At 40.3% G+C, this 22154-nt stretch overlaps 1 protein-coding gene across 1 annotated transcript in view; it reads left to right on the forward strand.

Annotated features, from left to right (window-relative positions):
- The window catches only part of STX3 (syntaxin 3), a gene marked incomplete at its 3' end in the record, with an annotated part of 143598 nt that extends 128255 nt beyond the window's left edge, over positions 1 to 15343 (forward strand). The window contains exon 9 of the mRNA XM_082845614.1: positions 15206 to 15343. Coding sequence (XP_082701740.1) covers positions 15206 to 15277 — 72 coding nt within the window. The remainder of the gene's footprint in view (positions 1 to 15205) is intronic.
- Between the last annotated feature and the right edge of the window lie 6811 nt (positions 15344 to 22154).

Consider the following 22154-nt stretch of genomic DNA (forward strand, 5'->3'; position numbering starts at 1 on the left):
GGGGCACGAACCCGTATCCCCTGCATCGGCAGGCGGACTCTCAACCACTGCGCCACCAGGGAAGCCCTCATTGTCCACTCTTTAAGGCCAAACATTTAGAAGAAATTAAATCCTGACTTCAGTTTATAATTCTTTATTCTATACAAGACCTAATGTTTTCCAATTTTGGTAACTTAGATAAATCCTGTACACCCGAACGCACATAATTGGATTGGAAAAGGTTTTTTTCTAAAAGGGAATTCGGGTGCTTGTTTAATATAGATACCATGACCCTATGGCTTTCGGGAAAAAGTCCTCAACTTTTTTTTTTTTTTTTGCGGTACGCGGGCCTCTCACTGCTGTGGCCTCTCCCATTGCGGAGCACAGGCTCCGGACGCGCAGGCTCAGCGGCCATGGCTCATGGGCCCAGCCGCTCCGCAGCATGTGGGATCTTCCCGGACCGGGGCACGAACCCGTGTCCCCTGCATCGGCAGGCAGACTCTCAAACACTGCGCCACCAGGTAGGCCCCCCCTAAACTTTTTTTTTTATATTTTAAGGATCAATGAAATAACCCTTTTACTGTTCTAGTATTTTATGAGTGGAAAATTTAAAAGATCTAGGACTCTTACTTTATGCTAGTGAGAGCTGTCTTTGGATAACTTCTTCATAAGGCTATCAGAGCTAACATTCTCTATATTGGGGAATAGATTCTTCAATAGCGGGTCATTGGGAGGCAGAGGTGGAATTCTTAATAGTGTTATTCCCACTCCCTCTCCCCCAAAATCAACGTTGTCACAAATGTCAAAATTTCATTCTTTTTTATGCCTAATATTCCATTGTATATATATACCACATCTTCTTTGTCCATTCATCTGTTGATGGGTGGACTCTGCAAAATACAACAAACATAAAACAGACTCACGAAGACAGAGAACAAACTAGTGGTTACCAAAGGGGAGGGAGTGGGAGGAGGGGCGACATAGGTGAAGGGGATTAAGAGGTACAAACTACAAGGCATAATATAAGTTACGAGGATATAATGTGCAGCACAGGGAAACAGTCAATATTTCATAACAACTTTTTATGGAGTATAATCTAGAAAAATATGCAATTTTTAATAGATTGTACACCTAAAACTAATATAATATTGTAAGTCAACTACACTTCAATAAAATTTTTTAAAAATCCAGTAGGGGCAGCATGGTGGTGGTCTTGAACCTATGACTATTAAAGTAGGGTGGACAGCAATGAATCAAGCCAAAATGAGACTCGATGGTTTATTTTTAAATGTAACCTGACGTGCAGATTTTCTCTTCTTTAAAACTTGTAGCTCACCATTTTTGGATGCCACTCCAAGCACTATCAACAACAATCTTACAAAGTTCAAAAATGATATTCCCTCTACCAGTTCTTGTTCTTCCTGGAACTTAACCAACCCTTACCTGTTTGAATTGCCTTGGATTCCATACTTCCAACACTCCTCGGTGAGGATCCTTAGAACAGGCAGCAGGTGCTGGGGTGGATATAAGGAAAGAAAAAGCCCAAAGCTCTGCTAATTAGTGTTTTTGTTTTGGTTTTTCGGTTTTTGTTTTAAATGGTGTCTACGTGATGTCTTACATTAATTACAATCATGTTTGGGAAGAAAATGCTATTTCCGTGTGTTTATATATGTTCTGGTCTTATTGATAAATCTTCCCTCACCCCAGTTATCGTGTCAGATTCATTAAATCTCCAGTCTGGTTTAAACATAATCTGATAAGCAAACCATTCACTTTAAATAGCTTTTACTGGGATAAAAATTGTCAAGTGTCTCAATCTCCTCAACCATTCCCTCTGACGACCGGCACATAGTAGATGCTCAATATTCAGTGGTCAGAGTGTTAGTCAGTAAGTTAGTCAGTATTAGTCAGTCACACTCTGTACTGAGTGTGTCAGCAACTACATTGCAGCTGTTTATTAACTCCCTGTCTTTTTATTCTGCTGGCAAAGCCATCCCATCAGTCACTTCCACTTAAAATGCCTCATTCTTTAGTTCATGAGAGTGCAAATGTGGTTCTGTTCTAGATTATTCTGTGGCAATCTTGATAACTCTGTTACGATAGCATTCTTTAATTTTAAAACCCATCAATATAGATTTTGGAACTTTTCTGTGCCACGTCCTGAGAGGTCATCTAGAAGTTAGGGTTCAGGTAGTGCCTAATGCTTTATATGTTTTAAAAAAGTGTTTCTTATAAACAAGTGGCAATGTAGCCGTTGCATATTCTCTTATGATAAGATCTATATAAATATATAATTTTTATGGAGAGATGATTCTACAAATAAAACATGCTGTGTCTTTGTGGCTATACTTCTTGACGTCTGAATAATTAACCTCAAAACAGGGCCTAAGCTGGGAGGCTGGTGTGGAAGGGTCATTGTCACCCACATAGCTGTTAGTAGCATTCAGTAAACCACTGACAGAGGTACTGGTAGTTTGTCTGGTAACGCATTCAAATTCTTTTAGTTTGACTTCTTATGGTGAGCGAAGATGAAGCTGGAAAAGACAGAGTTGATAAAGAACTTTCAGAAAGGTGCGTGGTTCCACCTGTCACTTAATTAAGCACACCTGCCCACCAGGAACCCTCCTCAATATTAGCTATTGTATTACTGTGCTCCTTTTGAACCAGTCTTGAGCTTTGAACCCTTATCTCAGGGTCTGATCCTATGCAGATTACATGCCACTTACTAGCTGTGTGACTCGAGGCAGGTTATGTAATTCCTCCATGTATCACTTGATCATCTGTATAATGGGAGGAAAATAATATCTACCTCCTAGGACTGTTTTAATGACTAAATGAATGAATTTATGGAAAACTTTGAGAACAACATATGTTCAAACTTTAAGTCCTATGTAGCAGATACAATGAACAAGCCATAGGTCTGTCAGTTTAATACTCTTAGAGACGAGTTGCAGAATATTTTTAGCATGACCTCACTTGTAAAGCTTTAAAAATATGCAAATGTGCTATATTTGTAAAACGAACGCTACCTATATATATATACTCATTTAATAAAAGTGTAAAACCATGCATGGGAATGATGGTTACTATCTCAGGAGAGGGAAGGAGAATTGCGTTAAGTAGGGGCACATGGTGCTGGTGTGGAAGGGCTAACATTAAAACAATAAAACATTGTAATGTTTTATTTCTAAAATATATCTGAAACAAACATAAAAATGTTAAAATCTGTTACAGCTGAGTGGTGGGCATATAAATGTTATATCCTTTAATTTTCCAGTTGTTTGCAAAGTTCTTTTCTTTTTCTTATAAATTACACCTTGAATATAGAGCCCGAATAACATTGGCTTGTGTGTCTGCACTTTTACAAGGTGTTCTTTATCAAGTTCACTTTTCAAATCAGAGAACAAAGCCTAAGAGGTGGAATTGCCATTTTCAAGAAGCAAAGCCAGACCTGAATGGTGTCTTTTATACGCTAATCTTCCACAGATGTTGTTAATATTGGCAGATGCAGGCAGTACTGTTCTACTGTTTAGCAGTTTTCTGAATTGTGGACACGTCATATTTTCAATTCAGTAGAAACATAATAATCCTTTACTGTTGGTAGCTTAAGTCCTTTAAGAAAGGTTTAGTAGCCATGGTGGAAATGACCACCATTGGGTCAACAACGAGACAGAATACAAGGCTTGACTACACTGCAGGCCTATTGGGAACAGCTGTAGTAAGAATATTTCTTTACCTTTCTCCAAGGTCAATAGGATGAGTTTAATTTTCATTCTTGGATTCTAGGAACAAGGTAAATGGATAATTTTTTTTTCTAATGAGTTTTGGATTTCTTATTTGACAGTACTTTCAATTGATCTGAGGCTAATTAAGAACTCACTTTGGAGGGTGGGATTCCACCAAGCTCACTTCGGAGGGTGGGATTCCACCAAGCTTATTTCCATAGCAGGCTAGGATGGTCCTCTAGGTTTGAATCCCCTTCAACTTGCCTGTCTAGATGGATAAAAGCCTTCAAGTCTGTTGTAGCTGCTCCCCTCAGTGCCCCAGAGGGAGATAGATGCATTTTAACAAAATATTTTTGGAGGACTCACCTTAAATCTGAAATAATGACTTCGAGTACGTAATCAAAGAACCCCATCAGTTAAGACAAAGCTTCGTGGCATCCCTAAACTGATCCCACAAAGCCCCCTATAAGTCGCTTGACCTGTGTAGGACAAACTCTCAGGAATTTCAGAGATCCCCCAGGCCCACGAACATGGAAAAGAGCTGTTTAACTGTATGAGACCTACGTGCACTTTTGAGTACCAGAGCCGTCATAAAAATGTTCCTTTCAGGAGGCCGAGTGCTAGTGCTGTAAACGTTTTCCTTTGGTGGAGAACTCTTTGCACCAGAGCACAGGCACAGGCCTAAAATGTTGCGAGGCTTCCTGAACCTTCACCTTCTGTTTCCTGAACAGTCCTTGCTGGGAGCGTTCGTTATCAAGATGAAGGCCTCTGTGTGGTTGAGAGAGCTGCTTTTCCTTAGTCCCTTGATGTTTACTAGGTCTGGGCTGTTGCCAAATAGGTGAGATATATTGGGTTGATGGTGATTTAATTGAATGATTGCCAGCGAAGGGCCTTCAGCGTGGGGGTTTTGACAGTAGAGTATTTGCTCCTAACAACAAAGGCCAATGGGAAACTTTACGCCCTTTGACCGACATCTCCTTGTTAGATGACTAAGGCATCTCCTTTCTGCCTCAGTCCCTGGTAACCACCATGATACTTTCTCCTGTGAGTTTAATTACTTAGGTTATTAGATTCTTCATATAAGTGGGATCATGTATTTCTTTGTTCTTCTGTGTCTGGCTTCTTCCACTTAGCATAATGTACTCCAGGTTCATCCATGAAGTTGCAAATGACAGGATTTCCTTATTTTTAAAAGATGAATAATATCACATTGTATGTAAATATAATAGTTTCTTTATCCGTTCATCCACTGATGGACATTTAGGTTGCTTCCATATCTTGGCTATTGTGGGTGGTGCCTCAGTGAACATGAGAGGACAGATATCTCTTTGAGATCCTGTTTTCATTTCCTTTAGATATATACCCAGAATGGGATTGCTGGATCCTATGTCAGTTCTATTTTAACTTTTTGAAGACTCTTCCTACTGTTTTCCATAGTGGCTGTACCAATTTATATTCCTCCCAACAGTGCACAAGGGTTCCTTTTTCTCCACATTCTTGCCATCACTTGTTATATTTCATTTACGATAATAGCCACCCTAACAGATGTGAGGTGATATCTCACTGTGGTTTTGCATCTCCCTGATTAGTGATATTGAGCACTTTTTCATATATGTGTTGGTTATTTGTATGTCTTCTTTTGAGAAATATCTATTCAAGTCCTTTGGCCATTTTAAAATCAGGTTATTTATTTATTTAAGCTATTTTGGACATTAATCCTTTATCAGATAATGTGGTTTGCAAATATTTTCTCCCATTCCATAGGTTGCCTTTTCACTTTGTTGATGGTTTCCTTTGCTGTGCAGAAGCTTTTTAGTGTGATGTGCTCCCATTTGTCTATTTTTGCTTTTGTTACTTGTGCTTTCAGTGTCATATCCAAGAAATCATTGCCAAGGCCAATGTCAAGAAGATTTTCTCTATGTTTTCTTCTAGGAGTTTTCCAGTTTCAGGTCTTATATTTAAGTCTTTAATCCATTTTGAGTTGATTTTTGTGAATGGTGTACCATAGGGGTCCAATTTTATTCTCTTGCATGTGGATATCCAGTTATCCCCATGCTATATAAGTCCTAGAGATCTACTGTACACCATAGTGCCTGTGGTTAACAATACTGTACGTTTAAACTTTTGCTAAGAGGATAGATCTTAGGTTAAGTGTTCTTATCACATGCACAAAAATAAGAGAATGGAGGAAAAAATATGTGTAAAGGTGTTTTTTTAAATACTACTAATAGAGAGGGATAATATGTATTCTTATACTTAAAAAAAGATTTAATTTTTTAAAAGCAGTTTTAGGTTCACAGCAAAATTGAGAGGAAGGGACAGGAATTTCCCATACACCCCTGCCCCCCACCAGACACAGCCTCCCATTATCAACATCCCGCACCAGAGTAGCACTTCTGTTGCAGTTGATGTGTCAACGTAGATTCATCATACGCACCCGAAGTCTGTAGTTTACCTTAATGTTCACTCTCGTACATTTATGGGTTTGGGCATGTATCCACCATTAAAGTATTACACAGAATAATTTCATTGCCCTAAAAAACCTCTGTGCCCTGCCTATTCATCCATTCTGATTCACCATAAAAGCTCCAGTCTTAATTATGGCCCAGGAAGCACTCTGCAGTCTGGTTTTATTATATTCCAGGGAAGAGGGCTAGGGCGTGCCAGGACTCAGCTCCCACCAGGCTAACCCATCCTCCTCTATTTTTAAAAAATTTATTTTATTGAAGCATTTACAATGTTGTGTTCATTTCTGCTGCACAGCAAAGTGATTCAGCTATACATAGGTATACTTTTTCATACTCTTTTCCATTGTGGCTTATTACAGTATATTGAATATAGTTCCCTATGCTATGCAATAGGACCTTGTTGTTTATCCATACTGTATATAATGGTTTGCATCTGCTAATCCCAAACTCCCAATCCAAGCCTCCCCTGCTCCCCTCTCCCTTGGCAACCACACATCTGCTATGTCTGCCCTCACTCCGTTTTAGCTGTTTGACCTCCTTGTCATTCGTTGAATAGGCCAGGCATGCTCCTGCCTTAGGACCTTGGCACCTTGATGATCTGCCTAGAATTCTCACTGCCCCCTATTCCTCTATGGCTGGCTCACCTGACAACTTCAGGTCTCTGCTTAAATGTTACTTTCTCAGTGAGGCCTTTTGTTTTTGTGCTGTGAAGTTTTATTTATTTATTTATAAATTTTTGTTGACATATAGTTGATTTACAATGTTGTGTTAGTTTCTGGTCTACAGTAAAGTGATTCAGTTATACAGTGAGGCCTTCCTTGACTGAGAAAATTATTCTAAATTTTATCCCATGTACAGCTCTGAACCTTTTGTAGTGTTTATCACCATCTAATATGATACATATTTTACTGATTTATTTCATATTCTCTGTATCCCTTCATTATAGTATCAGCTCCAGGAGATTCCTTCCCCCACTTCTGTATCTCCAGTGCCTAGAACAGAACCTGGCATATAACATATTTCATTCATTCTAACAAGCACATTTTTTTTTTTCATATAATAAGACATCCAAATTTTAGAGGCTTTGTAATCAGTGACATTGCAGTTGGCTGGTGGATAGGTGTGCTGTAGCTGCGATCACTTGCACATGAAGAATTTGATCTGAAATTTTCTGTTGACACCTCCTGGTAAGATCAGAGAGGGTCAGCATGAAAACTTGAGAAATTGGGGTCACCGATGGACAGGCAATTCTGGAGATAAGAGTGGAGCATTCTTTTAAGCGATATTGCATTATCAGTGCTTGTGATGGCTCAAAGCATGATAATTATGTGAGAAAACAGGGACTGATGATTCTGAGCCAGGAAGCGATTTGGAAGACGCAGACTCATGATGAAAATATTTTAGGATTTACTTTCACCAGCTACTTTGTTTACATTTGCTTTTGTCTGTAGCATGTGAGTGATACGATTTAAAATGTCCACAGAGCTTTTTTAATTTGCATAGAATGATTCTAAGATTAAGTAACGAAATGTGTCAGATTAATTGGTAGCTTCTTTGATCTTAGTGGTCCATAACATAATGGTGTATCTAAAGTTGGAAGAATCTTAGATTCAAGGGAACAACTGGAACAGACGCTCAAAGATTTGTTAAATGAGCGAATGGAAGTTCGCCCTGATTTTTTCTTCTCCCAAAGGCCCTCATGGCTCCTTCCAAACCTATGCAACAGTGCCACCTGCAGGGAAGGCAGCTCACGATGTCTGGTTTGGCTGTGAAGTCCCCAGAGAAGTCAGTATTTAGTTTTCTTCCCTGTGAGGTAGGAGACAGATGGGCCCCTGGGCTGGACAGTGGTCTAGCGGCTAGGAGCCCTGGCTTTCATCCAGGCTGCCCAGGTTGAATTCCTGGCCAGGGAACTGAGACCTCTCTTTGGGACTGCTCACTGCTGTCTCTCCAAGGCCACCTGTGTGTGTGCCTGTGTATTTGTGGAGGGCGCAGGGGAGGGTCCTAGTCTCTGCTGCAGGGGAGCGGGGCAGAGAATGAAGATCTAGAGCAAAGGTCTGAGCCTTGAGGTATTTTCAGTGTGGCACGAGAGGCTGTCTTTTCTCCCAGCAGAGATCTTCATCTTCGAGAACCACCTCGCTGTCCAAGAAAATCTCTCTTTTCTCTTTTTTCTTTTCCTGAAAGTGATATTGTTCGCCTTTTATTTCTCTTCTCGGAACACGGGGAAACAAACGGGTGATTTTCCCTTTCCTGTCAAACTTCCCTTTCCCACATATTAATGAACCATGTTTGCGCACCTGTTCAATGCCAGACCCTGCTTTAGGTCCCAGGAGACACGCAGTTGGCAGGAAACACAAGGCCACTGAACTCACGGAGCTGACCTTCTGGCATAGAAGACAGACAATAAACAACAAATAACTGATCATTTCATATTGCAGCAAGTGGTTTAAAGTGATAGTGGTGGGTAAAAATGGAAACTGGGTGGGGAAGGGCAGGGCTTAGAAGCAGCACGCTCTGGGATGGCCTCCTAGGGGGGTGACGTCCAAGCTGAGAAAGGAGGAGAGCATGCCAGCCACCAGTGCTTCAGTGAAAGGACATTCCAGGCTAAGGGAACACAAAATGCAAAAGCCCTGATGTGGAAGAGAGCATGGCACCAAAGAGGGACGAAGAGGAAGTCATTGTGGCCACACAGGTGGACAGACTTGGGATCTTTCTGAAAAGCACAATGACCAGGAGTTGTTGGTGGACTAGATATGGAGGGTGAAGGAGTAAAGGAAATAGAGGGATCAAAGATAATGTCTAGGATTTGGGGCCTGGGTAGTCAGGTGGATTATGATGCCACTTAATGATGAACAGTTTGCACAGAAAGATGAATTCTGGACGGCTGGCCATGTCAAGTAGGCAAACAGATAACACAATCCTGGACAAGTCAGAGAGGGAGCCAAACAAGGGCTCAGGTTGAACGAAGCCAACAGTCCCGCTGTTAGTCTCCGTTCTGATGTTAGGCTGTGCTATCTTGGGTACCACTTCATCACTTCAGCAAACATATACTGAGCATCCACTGTATGGACTTTACAGCCATGGATACAGAAAAGGGGGAAGGAATCTTTTTTCCAGGGTACAATTTTTTGGTGGAAGTGGGAGGGTTTCACGGATGAAAAGAAGTAAGAGTGTGAAGAATAAGAATTGCGTGCCGATGGGTAGGGATCACTCATCTTTACTGGAATTTTTTTTTTTTTTTTCGGTATGCGGGCCTCTCACTGCTGTGGCCTCTCCCGTTGCGGAGCACAGGCTCCGGACGCGCAGGCTCAGCGGCCATGGCTTACGGGCCCAGCCGCTCTGTGGCACGTGGGATCTTCCCGGACCGGTGCACGAACCCGTGTTCCCTGCATCGGCAGGCAGTCTCTCAACCACTGCGCCACCAGGGAAGCCCTGGAATATTTCTTAATTCTTGTCACCTGGCTGTGCTGAGTTTCCCTGAGTACTTTTGGGGAAGAGGATCAGAATGGCAACATGATATTTTTCTATTTCAACAGGGATAGAATGGGACTTCTTTTACTTTGATTTCTTAGTTATGGAAGAGGAGACTGAATCTCAAAAATGTGTATAAGGCAATGAATGATATTTGGGTCCAGTGACCCATGAATTGGCAGACTGAGTTGAGGTAGGTTTTTTTGTTTTGTTTTGTTTGGGTTTGGTTTTACCCTGTCATGGCTTGTGAGACTGAGATTCAGGTAAGAGTAGGATGCATTTCTCACGTATTTGTCTTTTTGCTTTTCTAAAGTCCAAATACTTGTTCCGAATCTGTCTTTGTAATAAGGTGCTATGCGACTAATTTTGCTTTCAAACAATGCAGAATGAGGGAAAAGTAGGTTTTCTACTAAGAATGAGGGCATCTACTAAAGTAGGAGACGAAGAGTGAGTTTTCCCTTTTCATTTATGTACTTGGGGTATCCTCTACCCAGGACACTCTAGTTGGGTTGGCAGGCACACTTTTTCTGGAAAGGGGCAGATAGCAAATATTTTAGGTTTTGTGAGCCATGCCTTGTAAACCATGATATCTATTGCAACTATTCTGTCATTGTAGCTCAAAAGTAGCAATAGACAGTATGCATATGAATGAGCATGTCTGTGTTTCAATAACACTTTTTTTTAATGGACACTGAACTTTGAATTTCACGTAATTTTCATGTGTCATGAAATACTCTTCTTTTGGTTTCGTTTCACCCACTTAGCTTACATAGGCTATAGCTCTACATTATATAATGTATATCTTTGTAGTATAAACTCCCGACAGTTTTCTGGATTATGACGCAAGTGCCTGACTTAAGCTTTTGGTTGCCGATGCATCCACTTCAAAGATCGCTATCTCAAAAAAACACATCACCAGATAGAGTCAGGCCCCATCTCTCATTGACTTAGGTAACTGACCATTTGGCCTCTTTCATTCCTACTCCTAATGTTATAAACTCATCAGTAAAGGGTGTGTCTGCAAAAACGCAGGTCCCCAACCCTGGACCCCAATAAAAGCAGAACCCCAGGCCCGGGCTCCCTTTCCACCTGTGACCTCATCGTGTGGCCCTAGATATGCTGTGTACCCTCCAGGACCTGTGAGTAAGAACCCTTGTCCTTCAAACTTTCCTGATGGTTATTGCTGAGGGCATCTTGCAATCCTAAGAAAACCCACAATAGTGGGCCAGCCATGACGTTGGTTCTGAAAGGGGAGATGTCTGCGGGAAGCTCTCAGTGGCCCCACGTGGTGCCCCAGGCATTTCTAGCCATAGCCTCACTATAGGTGGGATGAGGGCAGGAAACAATCTTGCTGCAGATCTCATACTTCAATAAAGACTTATTTTTATCCCCACAAAATAAGAGAAGATGGATGTGTTGGTGACCAGAAATGGAGAAACGTCAAAAATTTAAAGCACAATAAATACTTGTAGTAAGACTTTTGGTATTACTATCGCCTTTTTCCAGGTCACCCCAAAATACTAAATTCAAACAATAGTTTGACTTAGGACCAACTGTATTGTAGCAGTGTTCATCTTGCATCTCTGAGCTTAACCTTTTTTGGGGTCCTTCTTCATAGCATTTTATATCATCTAATTTCCATTCTAAACTTATTCTTGGGAAGTGTTTTTGTACAACTGTACTATTATTACCACTTAGTGTTTGCAGAGGAGTGTTTTGGACTTGATACATTTTCATCATAATAATGAGATGTTTACATTACTAGACAGTGTCCCAAATCATTTATATAAGTTATGAGTAGCTACAATAATACCCTTAATCATGCAATAATGTCCCAAAATGGTGAGGACATCTATTACCAGCTAAATTGTTTGAAAAATGTGGTAACTTTAGTGTTCTAAAGTAATCCTTTTTGGTTAACTAACATTGTTTTCTTGCTCTATTTAAAACTCTGTATAACTTACATATGTATCTTCTGAATCCAGTAACTTCTGCTTCATTGAGTGAATAGAACTTCCTAGACCCTTTAAGATGAAGATAGTTTTTTCCCCAGTGGGTTGAAAGGTAAATGAGAGTCAACAGACATGAAGGTCATTTCAGACAGCACTCATATGTTATCAACTTCTTAGTTTAAATGTGCAAACCTTCCCATGACATATGAAATAACTTCCATTTAAATTTCTGTGTTCTATCAGGTGTCTGCAGATAGACACTTTTTAACTGCCCTGCAGTACATTCCAAGGAACCAAACACAGACTTTTGAGTTTTGTTGGATATGTAAGTCTTCCTAGTGAGTCCCACAAATCAGTTAGTTTCCGGTTTAACTGTTGGCAGCCTCTTATTAAATGTAGAATTTCAGAAAATACCACAGTTCAGCCACAGATGGTGTATAAGAGCATAGATTGTATAGCTCTTTAGTTTTGTTTTTCTAATTGTAGTTGATTTACAATGTTGTGTTAGTTTTAGGTGTAGAGCAAAGTGATTCAATTATACACATATGTATATATATATATATAATTTTTTCAAATTCTTTTCCTTTATAGGTTATTATAAAATATTGAGTACAGTTCCCTGTGCTGTACAGTAGGTCCTTGTTGGTGATCTATTTTATATATAGTAGTGTGTATATGTTAATCCCCAACTCCTAATCTATTGCTATTCCCAGCCCCTTTCACCTTTGGTAAACATAACTTTGTTTTCTATGTCTGTGGGTCTATTTCTGTTTTGTATATAAGTTCATTTGTAGCTTAGATTCCACATATAAGTGATATCATATGATATTTGTCTTTCTCTGGTTTATCTCACTTCGTATGATAATCTCTAGGTCCATTCCTGTTGTTGCAAATGGCATTAGTTCATTCTTTTTATGGCTGAGTAATATTCCATTGTATATATGTACCACATCTTTTTTTTTTTCCCAGTACGCGGGTCTCTCACTGTTGTGGCCTCTCCTGTTGCGGAGCACAGGCTCAGTGGCCATGGCTCACGGGCCTAGCCGTTCCGCGGCATGTGGGATCTTCCTGGACCGGGGCATGAACCCGTGTCCCCTGCATTGGCAGGCGGACTCCCAACCCCTGCGCCACCAGGGAAGCCCCTACCACATCTTCTTTATCCATTCATCTGTCGATTAATATTTAGGTTACTTCCATGTCTTGGCTAGGACTTCCAAGACAAGTGGTGAGAGTGGACATCCTTGTCTTGTTCCTGATCTTAGAGGAAAGGCTTTCAGCTTTTTACCATTGAGTGTGGTATTAACTGTGGGTTTGTCATATATGGCCTTTATTATGTTGAGGTATGTTTCCTCTATGCCCACTTTCTGGAGAGTTTTTATCATAAATGGATGTTGAATTTTATCAAAAGCTTTTTCTGCATCTATTTAGGTAATCATACGGCTTTTATTCTTCAATTTGTTAATGTGGTGTATCACACTGATTGATTGGCGGATATTAAAAAGTCCTTGCATCCCTGGGATAAATCCCACTTGTTCATGGTGTATGACCCTTTTAATGTATTGTTGGATTCAGTTTGCTAGTACTTTGTTGAGGATTTTTGCATCTGTGTTCATCAGTGATATTGGCCTATAATTTGCTTTTTTTGTAGTATCTTTGTCTGGTTTTGGTATCAGGGTGATGGTGGCCTCATAGAATGAGTTCAGAAGTATTCCTTCCTCTGCAATTTTTGGAATAGTTTCAGAAGGATAGATGTTAACTCTTCTCTAAATATTTGATGGAATTCGCCTATGAAGCCATCTGGTCCCAGACTTTTGTTTGTTGGGAGTTTTTAAATCACAGATTCAATTTCAGTACTTGTAATTGGTCTGTTCATATTTTCTATTTCTTCCTAGTTCAGTCTTGGGAGATTGTACCTTTCATTTATTTCTGTTCTGATCTTCGCAATTTCTTTCCTTCCACTAACTTTGGGTTTTGTTTGATCTTCTTTCTCTAGTTGCTTTAGGTCTAATGTTAGGTTGTTTATTTGAGATTTTTCTTGTGTCCTGAGGTAAGATTGTATCACTATAAACTTACCTCATAGAACTGCTTTGCTGCCTCCTCCCATGGATTTTGGATTGTCATGTTTTCGTTTTCATTTGTCTCTAGGTTTTTTTCTTTTTGGCTGTGCCACGTGGCATGCAGGAGCTTAGTTCCCCAACCAGGGATTGAACCCATGCCCCTGCAGTGGAAGCATGGAGTCTTAACCACTAGACCGCCAAGGAAGTCCCTGTCTCTAGATATCTTTAATTTCCTCTTTGACTAGAAGTTATTTTTTAAAGTGAGGGATGGCTTATAGCATAATGAATCACAGCTTTCTGAAAACTACTAAGTTTGGATGCCTATTTGATGCACAATTCTTAAGCAGCTATAGGAATAGAGTTCCTGAGTATGCATAGGAGCTTGCATAGAGTATGCAAGTAGATGGCCAGATTTCTCTCTCATGGAAGAGAGGGCGCACAGGGGAATGATCCAATGGTACATAGTCAGATTCCTGAAAAGACAGAAACACAGAGCACAGATCCTGTGTTCACTGTTTCTAAGAAAAGAAGAGTAAATGTTTGTGTATAGATCTTGAGACAGAATGTTCTATCTTTCAGACTCTGTCTTTCAGACAACAGTGACTCATTTATAGTATTATATGCGTGGTGTTATGGATGGTTATGGATACTTGACAATTTCAATCTTCAAAACACATATTGTTATGCAGGCATTTAATTCTTTTAGGAAGTCTTTGAATCCTAACTTTAGGAGTCTTCTGGGTTACCCTTTACTGTGGGTTACCTGCACACTCAAAACCACCATTCTGTACTCATAATAATATTATTTTTAGGATCCAGGCATCTATTGATGTTGGAATTGAAAGATATTTTACCTTAGTTTGGGTTATAAAATTCTAGACAAAGTTTTAGGGGTTAAACTCTTATTTAAAATGACCCCAGTTAGTGTCCCAATACAAACAGTTAAAAAATATAATTTCTGTTCTGGAAGTACTTTAGAAACAGGGTACTTAAAGAAAGCTTCATGACCATTGAGCAATGTTAAGAAATGCTACTTGTAAGTTTCCTTACCTCAGCCATCTTGCAGAATCAATCTCTTTACCCTCTCTTTTGGCCTAGCCTGTTAAATTTTTCTTTGAGTACCAAATCAAAGGCAATTTTTAGAAACTCCTTTTTGGATAAAATGGGAGAAAAAGGAAATACATGCCTTTAGATCTATTTAGATATCTTTGTTTATGGACTGTTCTTCGGGTTGAACCAATTTGTTATTTGTGGCATCCACAGATGTGCTGCTCGTATTTCCTTTCAAGGAAAGATGCATTGCCCATCCCAGAACAGCCTCCAGCTGTTAACTCCATTGCTCCTTTAGCCTTTGGGCAGAGATCATACTCTTCTCTTGGGGGTTCCAACCCATGCCTCAGCAAGATTGGAACAAAGGTCTAGCCATTGCCGCCCAACCTGGGACTCCTCTAAAGGGCAATTTTTAGAATCCCTTGTTGGACGGGCCCAGATACAGTCACGTCTCAGTCTTTGTCTGATGACTTCGCCTGATCGATTCTTTCTCCCTTTCCTTTCAGAGGAGTTACTCTTCAATAAAAACGGACACTCCTGAGGAGCTGAGTCAAGATGGCGCAGCGGGAAGACCCTGAGTTCACCTCCTCTCGTGGGCACACCAAAAATGACAACTATTTATAGAGCAACTATTGATGAGAAAGACTGGAATCTACCGGAAAAGATCCTCTACAACTAGAAATATAAAGAAGGAACCTCAACAAAACAGGTGTGGTTGGGGGAGGATGTGGTATAGTCAAGACCCATATCCCTGAATGGGCAACCCACAAACAAGAGGATAATTACAATTTCAGAGTTCTCCCCAAGGAGCAAGGGGTCTAAGCCCCACATCAGGCTCCCCAACCTGGGGGGCCTGCACTGGGAGGACAAGCCCCCCAGAACACTTGGGTTTGAAGGCCAGTGGGGCTTGATTTTAGGAGACCCAGAGGCTGTGGGAAACAAAGACTCCACTTTTAAAGGGCTTTCACAAGATCTCACACATTCTGGGACCCAGGGTAGAGCAGTAATTTGAAAGGAGCCTGGGTCAGACTCACCTGCTGAGCTTGGAGAGGCTCCTAGAGAGGCAGGAGGCAACTGGAGCTCACCCTGGGGACATCGACGCTGGTGGCAGCCATTTTTTGAAGCTTGTTCTGTCACATGGACACGGGTGCTGGCAGGGACCATTTTGTAATCTTCCCTCTAGCTTATTAGCCTCAGGACTGCCCCGCCCTGCCCACCAGCCTGTAGGCACCAATACTGGAATGCCTCAGGCTAAGCAACTAGCTGGGTGGGGGGGACACAGCCCCATCCACTAGTAGGCAGGCTGCCTTAAGACCCCTGAACCCACAGCCATCCCTGGGCATGGCTCTGTCCACCACAGAGCCCAGGACCTGGCCCAGTACGCAGGCACTAGACTGGATATCCCAGGGCCCTACAGTCAGAGAGTCTGGGACACAGCTCTGCCCACCAGTAGGCAGCACCAGTCTGGGGACCTGCTGGATCTCAGCCCTACTCACTAGTGGGCTGACACAAGCTTCAGGACACCCTCAGCCCTGCAGCCAGCTGTGTCAGGAACTGGCCTCACCCACCAGGAGGCTGACACTAGATCTGGGAATTCTGGCCCCATAACCACTCAACCCAGAACCTGGCTCTGCCCACCAGTGAGCCAGCACTACCCCAGAGACCCCCAGATTTTCACAGCCAGACTTCTCATGACCTAGCTCAGCCAACCAGCAACTGGCAGCCTCCAGGCAGGCCCTGGCAACCAGTCAGACCTGGGACCAGCCATGCCTACAAGACCACTCATAGCCCACCACATCAGAAGGACCCACACAGCCTGCATGCCGGAGGGGGGGGGGAATCCCTAGAAGATATAGCTCTGGTGACCAGGGGGCAGTGCACTGCTGGGACACATAGGACATCGCCTACAAAGGGCCACTTCTCCAAGGCTGGGAAATGCAGTCAACCTACCATATACATAAAAATAAAAACTGCAAATTAGGCAAAATGAGGAGATAGATGAACACGTTCCAAATGAAGGAGCAAGATAAAACCCCCAAAGAAGAACTAAGTGAAATGGAGATAGGCAATCTAACGGATAAAGAGTTCAAGGTAATGACCATAAAGATGCTCAGGGAACTCCGGAGAAGACTGGGTGAACAGAGTGAGAATGAGAAGTTTTTAATGAAGAGTTATGAAATTTAAGAAGACACAAACAGATGAAGAATACAATAACTGAAATGAAAAATACACTAGAAGGAATCAACAGGAGATTAAATGATACAGAGGAATGACCAGCAAGCTGGAAGACAGTAGTGGAAATCACTGACGCTGAACAGGAAACAGAATGAAAAGAAGGGAGGACAGTTTAAGAGACCTCTGGGCCAACATCAAACATCCTAACATTCACATTATAGGGGTCCCAGAAGGAGGAGAAAGAGGAAAAGGTCTGAGAACGTATTTGAAGACATAATAGCTGAAAACTTCCCTAACCTGGCAAAGCAAACAGTCACCCAAGTCCAGAGAGCACAGAGAGTCCCAAACAGGATTAATCAAAAGAGGTCCACACCAAGACACATTGTAATTAAATGGCAAAAATTAAAGACAAGAGAATATTAAAACCAGCAAGGGAAAAACAACAAGTCACATACAAGGGAACTCCCACTAGGCTGTCAGCTGAATTTTCAGCAGAAACTCTGCCAGCCAGAAAGGAGTGGCATGATATAGTTAAAGTGATGAAAGGGAAACGCCTACAACCAAGAATACTCTACCCAGCAAGGCTCTCATTCAGATTTACAGACAAGCAAAAGCTAAAAGAGTTCAGCATCACCAAACCAGCTTTATAAGAAATATTAAAAGGACTTCTCTAAGCAAAAAAGAAAAGGCCACGACTAGAAACATGAAAATTATGAAAGGAAAAAGCTCATCAGGAAAGGTAAATATACAATACAGGTAGTAACTCAACCATGTACAAAGGAAGGTTAAAAGACAAAAGTAGTAAAATGATGTCTGCAATAAGCAGTTAAGGGACACACAAAACAAAAAATGTAAGGTATGATGTCAAAAACAGTCATCATGAGGAGAGGGTAGTAAAAATGAAGGGTTGTTAAAATGCATTTAAAATAAAGCAATCAGCAACTTAAAATAATCACATATATGTATGTAGGTTGCTTTATATTAACCTCATGGTACCCAGAAACCAAAAATATATAATAGATACACAAAAAAGAGAAAGAGTTATTATATATGTTTAACTAAAAGATTCAAACTCATAGAAGCAGACAGTTAAATGGTGGTTGCCAGGACTGGGGGAGGGGAAATGAGGAGTTTTTATTTAACAGGTACAAAGTTTCAGTTAGGCAAGATGAGTGAGTTCTAGGGCTCTGTTGTACAACATTGTGCCTATAGCTAACAATATCGTATGGTACACTTTTTAAGAGGGTAGATCTCGTGTTAAGTTTTTTTTACCACAATACAAAATAATTAAACATTTCTGTTCCCAAAGTTGCCATAAACGCTGTTAAGAAATAACATAATACTTTGCAAATCCACAAGGATTAGTATCCAGAATGTATAGAGAATGTCATGCAAATCAATTGAAAAACAAATTCTGCTCAATATGCTATAATAATGTAAATGGGAAAAGAATTTGAAAAAGGATAGATGTATGTGTATGTATAACAGAATCCCTCTGTTGTACACCTGAAACTATCACAACATTGTTAATCAACCATACTCCAATATAAAATGAAAAATAAAACAAATTCTGATACAAAATGGACAAAAGCCATCAACAGGGAGTAGACAAAAGAGGAAATGTGATAAAAAGCAATCTCATTAGTAATCATGACACAGTTAATTAAAATCCAGAAGCACCCTTTTCCCCTTCCAGACTGGCAAATATTGTTTCCTGAAACCAAGTGTTGGTGAGGGTGTGGAGAAACTCTAGAGGGAGGATAAACAAGTACAATAACTGTATTGAGGAATTGCTAACTATCTAGGAAATAGTAGAATTGTATACTCTGTGTGTGTGCACATATACACGCTCATGCACCCTAGCATTTCCACTCCCTTGGAACTGCACCCTAGAAGACCCAGGAACACTCATACATACGCAGGAGGAGCTGTGTACAAGGATGTAAATAGCAACTTTATGAAAACTAGCAACTGGTGGCAAGTTAAATGTCCTTCAGCAAAGACTGGACACATAATTTGTGGCATGATCATACAATAAAATATCGAAAGCAATAATGAACAAAGATGTACAAAACAATAGTATATAATATTCATGGCTGCATGATACTTACAGATCCAGAAATTCTACTGTCATACATTTCTGGCCTATAGGACTAGTCCACATCTCAGAAACAAGGAGGAGCAGCCACCCTAGTAGGAGGAAGCCCTTCATTTGGTCAGACCCTGAGCCAAAGCCCACCCAGGAAACAGGAAGTTGTGAGGGGCCGGCTGCTTCCTGAGTTACAGCAGCTGAAGCCATGCTCAGATGTTGGTAGTTAACCACATTCTGGACAGCATTAGAGAATGTCCTATTAGCTCAACCTCCTAAAGTTTGGTATTTTATGCTCAAAATTGCAGATTAGTGGGACACGTAAGCAAAATGTACCATTTGAGGGTTTCTAAAACTTTGTCATCTTTAGGCCTGTGAAAGTACCGTTAAATTGTCCTAGAGCTCTTGCTTCAGGTTTAGGGAGTTGTGGAGGCTTGTAATGGCCCACTCTCTTGTGTAACTCCTTCTCTGTCAGTGTGGTAGAAGCTGTGAATGTGCTGAAATGTCATTCCCGTAATTATGTTGCTTTATAGGCAGAAGGGGATTTTTTTTTCAGTTGACTTTGAGTTAATCAAAATGGAGATTATCTGGGTGGGACTAATCTAATCACACAGGCCCTTTAAAGGCAGAGAGTTTTCTCTAGCTGGTGGCAGCAGTCATTAGAGAGATTTGGGAACGTGAGGAGGATCAGCCCTCTTGCTGGTCTGAAGCTGGAGGGGGCCAGGGGAGAGGACACACAGGCAGCTTTCAGGAGCTGAGAAACACCTGGTTGAGAGCCAGCAAGGAAAAGGGACCTCAGGTCTATAACCGCAAGGAACTGAATTCAGTCAACATCCTGAATGAAGCTGGAAGCAGATTCAAACCCAGATCCTGCAAATAAAAGCTCAGCCTGGCCGACAGGTTGATTTTGGCCTCATGGGAACCTAAACAGAGAACCCAGTTGATCCTGCTTGGACTTCTGACCTACAGAACTGTAAGGTAATGAGTGGTATTGCTTTGTGTTGCCAAATTTATGGTGATATGATATGTAGCCATAGGAAACTAATACAGAGGGTGTTTTGGGTGCTTGAGAAAATGGAAAGATCACAGTTGCTGGACCCCAGTGAGGTGGGAAAGAATAGTAGGGAATACCATGCAACAGTAAAGAGGAATACATTTGATTTGATTTAAAAACATGCATGTAGCTCAAACACAGAAAGGTAAATGAAAAATGCAAGAGAAAACCGTAAGATATAGTGCACCAAACTATTTAGAAATGTACATTAAAATATATTTTTCACATTTGTACATATATGTTAAAAATTTTGGAAAGTAGTATGGAAGGATATATAGTAAATATTTTTAAGTGTGACCAATATATAGTAGGATATGGAACTGGCAATGCTGAATTAAGGAAAAAAATAATAAGAGGGTCTTTACATAGATGAATGATGCTAGGTGGCCATGCTAAAGAGTATGGTCAACAGAGTTCTGTCTCCTGAGATTCACAATTACAGCACATAGTAGAACAAAACAGTAGACAAGAGAAAAAAACAAAAAATCAATTCAATTATAATTATAGCTAATATTAAGCATTTACTATGTGCCAGATACTTTTCTAATTATGTATTTGTATTAACATACTTAGTGCTTCCAATAAGCCTATGAGAGAGGTACTCTTATAGTCCCATTTTGCGTTGATTTGTACACAGTTTAGGTAGCTTACATAATGTCACACAGATAGTAAGAGTCCATAGAAATGAAAATCTAGTAGTCTGTTTCCAGAATCTATTTTCTTAACCACTGTGCTAAGGTAGGTCACGGAGTCTCACTTCCATCAATGGATTTCATCTCCATCAGCAGTCTTCATATTGGAATATTGCTATGCGTGAGAGTACACAAAGACTTTCCAGGGGGAGTTCATGCAGCAATAATTTCAGTGCATTTAATTTCCAGAGTCTCAACTGCCATTTATACTCTTTCCAAACACTGATCTTCCAGAGAATAAACATGAGTGCTCAGTGTCCTTTTATTTTACAAATATAAAATATCACTTGGGTTGGTCTTGCCCAACCCAAGTGATATTCTTTGATGGCATGGGTAATAAAAACTGAAGTGCCAAACAAAATAAAACATTGAAACACTGGCTTAGTAACACTTCCTTCATCAAGACAAGGGGTCAGCAAACTTTTTCTGGAAAGGGCCAAGTAATAAGAATTTTAGGCTTTGTGGTTTCTTTCACAGCAACTCAACTCTGATGTTATAGTGAAAAGCAGTTGAAGTAAATGAATGAACATGGCTGTGTTTCAGGAAAATTTTACTCGTGGGCTGTAGTTCGCCAACCCCATTTCTGTCTTTCCTTATCTTATGCATATTTATATTAAGGGTGAAGCTTGGCATCACGAATGGAGAAATTTGACCAGGATAGAATGCTCTGAATTCAAACGGTCAAAAAATTATCGGTTTCTGATGCTGATTATTTTTATTTAATGTTTTAATTGAAAATATTAAAAAAATTTAAGACACATTATATCAAACCCATGGATAAAATTGGATGTGATTTTTTTTTAATGAAGTATAGCTGATTTATGTTGTGTTAGTTTCAGGTGTACAGCACAGTGATTCAGATATATATATATATATATGTATATGTGTATCTACGTGTGTGTGTGTATATATATACATATATAATTTTTCAGATTCTTTTCCCTTATAGGTTATTACAAAATATTGAGTATAGTTTCCTGTGCTATACAGTAGGTTCCTGTTGGTTATCTGTTTTATATATAGTGGTGTATATATGTTAATCCCAAACTCCTAATTTATCCCTCTTCCCTCCTTTTCCTCTTTGGAAACCATAAGTTTGTCTTCCATGTCTATGAGTCTATTCTCTTTTGTAAATAAGTTCATGTTATCTTTTTTAAAAAATTCCACATATAAGTGATATCATATGATATTTGTCCTTCTCTGTCTGGCTTATTTAGTATGATAATCTCTAGGTCCATCCATGTTGCTGCAGATAGCTTTATTTCATCTTTTTTATGGCTGAGTAATATTCCATTGTGTGTGTGTGTGTATACCCACGTGATTGTCTTTTCAAATTGGTGTGCTAATAGATAGTTAAAACCTACTTTGTCAAATCATATTATGGATAAATCAAAAGATAGTCAATCCTTATCTTATTTTGTCTTATAAAATATTTAACATTCTGT

Source organism: Leucopleurus acutus (genome assembly GCF_964270905.1).
Source record: "Leucopleurus acutus genome assembly, chromosome: 8".
Classification (NCBI taxonomy): Eukaryota; Metazoa; Chordata; class Mammalia; order Artiodactyla; family Delphinidae; genus Leucopleurus; species Leucopleurus acutus.